Raw genomic sequence first — 5,512 nt, 5'->3', positions numbered from 1 at the left:
GCTATTATATGTGTCTATATGTAAATATAGACATATATGTAATGTTTATTCTGGTTGTACTATTGTATTTGGAAGACTCTTAAATTTGACCATAATTATCTTTGATATAATTTGGCAGAATTAAAAATGAACAAAAAGTTCAATCATGGCATTTTACAAAAGTACATTGCTTATTTTGTAAAGCTAGAAACAATTTCTGAAGAAAACAAAAACAACTAAAAATAATAAAAACAAAAACAAATAACAATATAGTTGTGTTGAATAAGAGCTATAAGAAAGGACCAAATTGCCCTTTTTGTCATCTATTCTTTTAATTGCACAAGATCAGACACCATTAAAAATGAAAAGAATACAACTTATTTTAACAGAATAGTATGATAAATAAATGAAAAGAATACAACTTTGTCTAACATTGCATAACGAAAGTACATTACTATAACATGCAATTTATGTTATAACATGTCATCCACCATTCCACTAAAAAACTGAAAAAAAAATAAATTTGAGTTATAACAATATTACACCAGAATAGTTTGATGGTATAATATGGTAAAAAAATATTAAGGAAAGTACATCGTCATTTTTTGTCATTTTCTTATTCTCCACGTAACGCTAGGATGAAGGTTTGGCCTTTCCCTTCTACAAACAAAAATAAAGATCATTAAATGTTAAAAGAAGGAAAAATATTATCGCTACAAATGTAATTCATGACATTAAGAAACACATACCGTACGTATAACAATACCATGAGAATCAGTACGAAAATAATCATTTTCCTTCTACAACTCAAGTGTGTCTACAGGTGGCAATATATTATCATTCTGAGGAACTACAGTACTAAACTCTTCATCTACATTTTCATATGTATCTCTGTAATTTTTGGGAGGTGTATTGAACACAATAGACATTTTTTGATCGAGTGGGTCTGTGACATAAAATACTTGTTATGCTTGTGAGGCCAATATGAAGGGATCACCTTTATGGCCTAATCTTTTTAGTTCAACTAGTGTGTACCCCAATTTATCCCTTTTAACCCCATTTCTATTGTCAACCCAGTCACACATGAAAATTGGAATTCGTTTAAAATGATAATCTAGTACCCATATCTCTTGTAAAACAGCATAATAAGTGTTTTTGGCATATGTTACAAGTTCTTTACTGATGTGTGTGTCAGTTGCAACGACACTAACCCCACTGTTTTGGTAAACTTTACCTTCACGAGCTTTTGTACGAAAAGTATATCCATTGATAACATATACATCGTATTTAATAATGTTCTTATTGGGTCCATGTGAAATCCATCTCATTGTCTCTGTTATACTTTCTCTACAGCCCCCTAACTCTCTCTCTCTCTCTCTCTACCTGAATTGTAATTAGATAATGAATTTAAGATATAAAGAAATACATAACAAAAAACACAACATATATGAAATGAATATACCTCCTTTCGTAACCAATGACCAAATGTATTATTGTGCTCTTGTTCTAGCTGTGCCTTTCGTTTAGTAGGGTGTTGATGTTGCAAAAAATCCATGTGTTGTCTGTCAATACGTTAATGTTAATATTATAACAAAAAAAACATATATGTAAAAAAAACTTACTTGATATACGGGAGTACTTCAGATGTATTTTGCAATACAAAGAAATGTGCTTTTCTGAATAGTTCTGCGGAAACTTCTACCGATTTAGCAGCTGATAGAGGAATACCGTCCGTAATAGAACTACTATCTACACCTATCTGAATTCCACATGTGTTATGATTAGCAGGGGGAATACCAACAGTATCCATCTTTTTGAGGAATTCACTAAAAAACTCAATCGTCTCTTCTGCAACATTTTCTTCTGCAATGCATCCTTCTGGTCTATTTTTGTTTCGCACGTGCCCCTTAATAACCTTCATAAACCTTTCGAATGGGTACATCCATCTAAAGAATATTGGACCGCATAATTTTACTTCCCTAGTTAGATGAAAGGTTAAATGAATCATCACATCAAAAAATGATGGTGGAAAGTGTTTCTCAAGAAGGCATAAGGTTACACATAATTCCTCTTGCAACTTATCGAGCTCATCCAGTATGATTTCTTTGCTACATATTGATTTGAAAAAGAAACAAAACCTTGTAATAGCAACTCTGGTGGGTGGATGCATAATAGATCGAATTGCTATGGGCAAAAATTGTTGCATGAGCATGTGATAGTCATGTGATTTTAGTCCGATCAACTTCCTATCCTTCAGACTTACCAAACTAGAAAAATTAGAACAATACCCTTGAGGAACCCTTAAGTTGTATAAAGTCTCACAGAATTTGTCTTTTTCCTCTTTTCTCAATGTACAACCTGCTGCGGGAAGTGTTATGTTGTTCCCTTCTATCTTAGGATGCAGCTCTGGTTTTAAACCATAATGAACCAAATCCAATCGAGCTTTATAACCATCTTTCGTCTTCCCGGGAACGTTCAACACAGTTCCGATTAAAATCTCGCCCACGTTCTTTTCGACATGCATAAAATCTATATAATGTGGAATCAAATTGTCGCGCCAATACCTTAGCTGTCTATACCATATATTAAATTTCTTCCAGTATGTATTATTTTGCTGGCCCACATCTGAAGTACCCACTTTCCGTGATTTTCTCTTTTTTTTTATTTATCTTCCCACCTCTTCCACTTGTAGATTGTTGGATTTCTGCCTCCTTGCCCTTAGACACCTTTCCCCATTTATTAATTATAAATTTGACCCTGTTATATACTTCCTCCCCATTCATAGGTTCTGGAGAGGGTGAGAACTCTTGTTGTCCATTGAATGCCTTTTTTTGTCTTCTGAACGGGTGATCATACGGTAGAAATCGTCTATGACCAGCATAACTCTGCTTTATCGATTCAGGGAGTCTAATGCATTGTGTTTCTTCGCCACACACAAGACAACTTTGAAATCCGCTGTATGGACAACCACTTAATGTACCTAGAGTAGGATAATCATTAATAGTCCATAACACTATTGCACGTAGTTTAAACTGCTCTTGTGCATATGCATCGTATGTTTCAACTCCAATATCAAATAATAATTGCAGATCATCAATAAAAGGTGCTAGGAACACATCAATATCGTTTCCTGGTGTTCCCGAAATCAATAACGAAAGCATGATGAACTTTCTCTTCATACACAACCATGGTGGAAGGTTGTAAATGATAGTTAAAATAGGCCACACACTATGACTCCTATTTCCTCTATTCACATCGACCCTGTCAGCCGAAATGCCTAGCCGCAAATTTCTTGGCTCGCTAGCAAAGTCAGGATATTTGTCATCAATGGCAGCCCATGCTGGTGAATCAGCTGGGTGACTTAAAACGCCAATATCCACCTTTCTGTCTGTTGTGTGCCATGTTAAATCTTTTGCAGTAGTCTTAGACTGAAAAATTCGTTTCAAGCGCGAAATAATTGGAAAGTACCACAAAACTTTTGCAGGAATATTTTTGTAAATTTTATTTTTTTGTTCATCGACCTTCCATCTTGATTTACCACAAGTAGGACATGCTTCCATGTCTGTGTATTCGTTTCTGTAAAGTATACAGTTGTTGACACATGCATGTATCTTAGTATACCCTGAACCCATCGCCTTGAACGCTTTTTTGGCCTCGTAGGCACTACTGTACATTTCGTTACCTTCTGGTAACATATTTTTGATCAAAACCAATAATTCTGTAAAGCACTTCTCTGATACTCCATACTTACTCTTTAAGTTGAGTAGTTGTATGACTGCAGATAATTTTGTGAAATTAGGACACCCTTTATATAGGGGCTTCTCGGCATCTTCAATCAGTTCTCTAAACTTCTCAGGGTTCCCAATAAAATTTTCTTCTACAGCTTGCACCATCTCTACTGTTTCTGCAGCATCTGCTGGCATTTCTGTGTTCATGGTCGTCGAATCAACAACGTATGACATGTCCATGTCAAAATTATGTTCATATATATAATTTCTGGGTGGTTCCTCTTTTTCTCCATGCTTATTCCAATTCGTGTATGTTTGATCAATTCCATTCCTGAATAGGTGATCATCTACCACATCCACCGAATGAGATATGTGGTTTACACATTTGACACATGGACATGGAATTCTTATCTTTTTTTTGGTATTTACAGCATCCATATTTTTAGAAATCTTGTAATTATGTACTGCATATTTCAAAAATTCTGCAACACCCTTTACATACGTTTCTGATGTTCTGTAGGCTCCCATCCAAGACTTATCCATATTCAGTTTATAACAGCATCAACAATCAATATATGTTTCCTGTTCATTGAAGCATTTTAACAAACAGTTGGTGTGCATAAACGAAAAAGAGCACATTACAATTAAATCCAATAACTGGAAACCAAATACTTGTTAATTGAAGAATATATAATGAAACATGACCAAACGAAATAGCAAAGATTAATATTCTGAAGGTAATTGTTTTTTATGTCCCTGTATAAATTAAGGTAGTATGTGTACCTGTATGAATTTCAAGATGTAGTATCAATTCGTGGTTGAAGTATAAACGTAGTTGCAATGCGTTTGTAGTAAGCAAAGAATGATTCGATGGGAATGCATATAGTCTAAAAATTCATATCTACGCAATAGGTGTGGATGATCAATGATATATCGAGAAAAAACAAAAAAAAGAAAAAAAAATTGTTCCTAATGGGGTTCGAACCCATGACATTCCAAAATATACCTTTAACTACATTTACACTTACCAACTAGGGTGTCTGACTGTTTGTAAGTTATTAGTTTACGAAAAAAAAACATAACAATAAACTAAAAGAGAAACATTTGCCGAAAATACCCCTGCTTCCTCTAGAACTGATCTAAGATAACCACATTTACCATCAATCATACTTTCCTCATTTGAGACAATATACTTAATTGTGATTGCACATTGTTTTTAATTACCCTTCACAATTGGAAATAAAAACAAATGACAAAAATACCCCTGATTCTTCTCACACTCTTATTGTTTAATTGTAGTTATGCACATCATATATGTATCCAAGATAAACTAATTTTTTTTCTATCAATACTATGATGATGCATACCCTTAGATGATGTTCCCTTTTTTTATTCATTATATAGACTGAATGACCATTATACCCTTATATCTCAAACACAGTTTCAATGGGAAATTATAACATTTTCTTTGTTTTATGATAAAAACAATTAATTGACGGATATACCCCTGCTTTAGCATAATCTCCATATGTTGATAACAAACATGGGAAAAACTAAATAATCTATCCAATAACTTACCTCTAAAGTGGAAATAAGTTGAAAAGTACATTGCTTTGTTTACAAAACAATGCAGCAAAACAGGGACAATACTGACTCAGTTATAAGTATGAAACACAATATAAATAACAACATAAAATTATAATTATAATTACTTCCCATTTTGCCCCTAAGACAGTTATAATCAAAACAACATCATATATGTATCCAAGATAAACTTATTTTTTTTCTATCAATACTATGATGAT

General features: G+C 33.5%; 1 protein-coding gene across 1 annotated transcript; it reads right to left on the bottom strand.

The window, feature by feature from the left end:
- Window positions 1–2,585: 2,585 nt before the first annotated feature.
- On the bottom strand, window positions 2,586–4,250 carry LOC145158110 (uncharacterized). The gene has a single exon (XM_079077052.1). The coding sequence runs from the start codon at window positions 4,248–4,250 to the stop codon at window positions 2,586–2,588; it is 1,665 nt and encodes a 554-aa protein (XP_078933178.1).
- Window positions 4,251–5,512: the final 1,262 nt, after the last annotated feature.

This window comes from Lactuca virosa, chromosome 2 (assembly GCF_052849685.1).
Source record: "Lactuca virosa cultivar CGN04683 chromosome 2, Lactuca_virosa_CGN04683_v6, whole genome shotgun sequence".
In the NCBI taxonomy this organism is placed as follows: Eukaryota; Viridiplantae; Streptophyta; class Magnoliopsida; order Asterales; family Asteraceae; genus Lactuca; species Lactuca virosa.
Note: the sequence above shows the minus strand (reverse complement) of the source record. Positions and strands in the feature narration are given on the sequence as shown.

What these genes read in the sequence shown, in the direction of transcription:
- LOC145158110 (XM_079077052.1), bottom strand. Translation starts at nt 4,250, where the DNA reads ATGGATAAGTCTTGGATGGGAGCCTACAGAACATCAGAAACGTATGTA.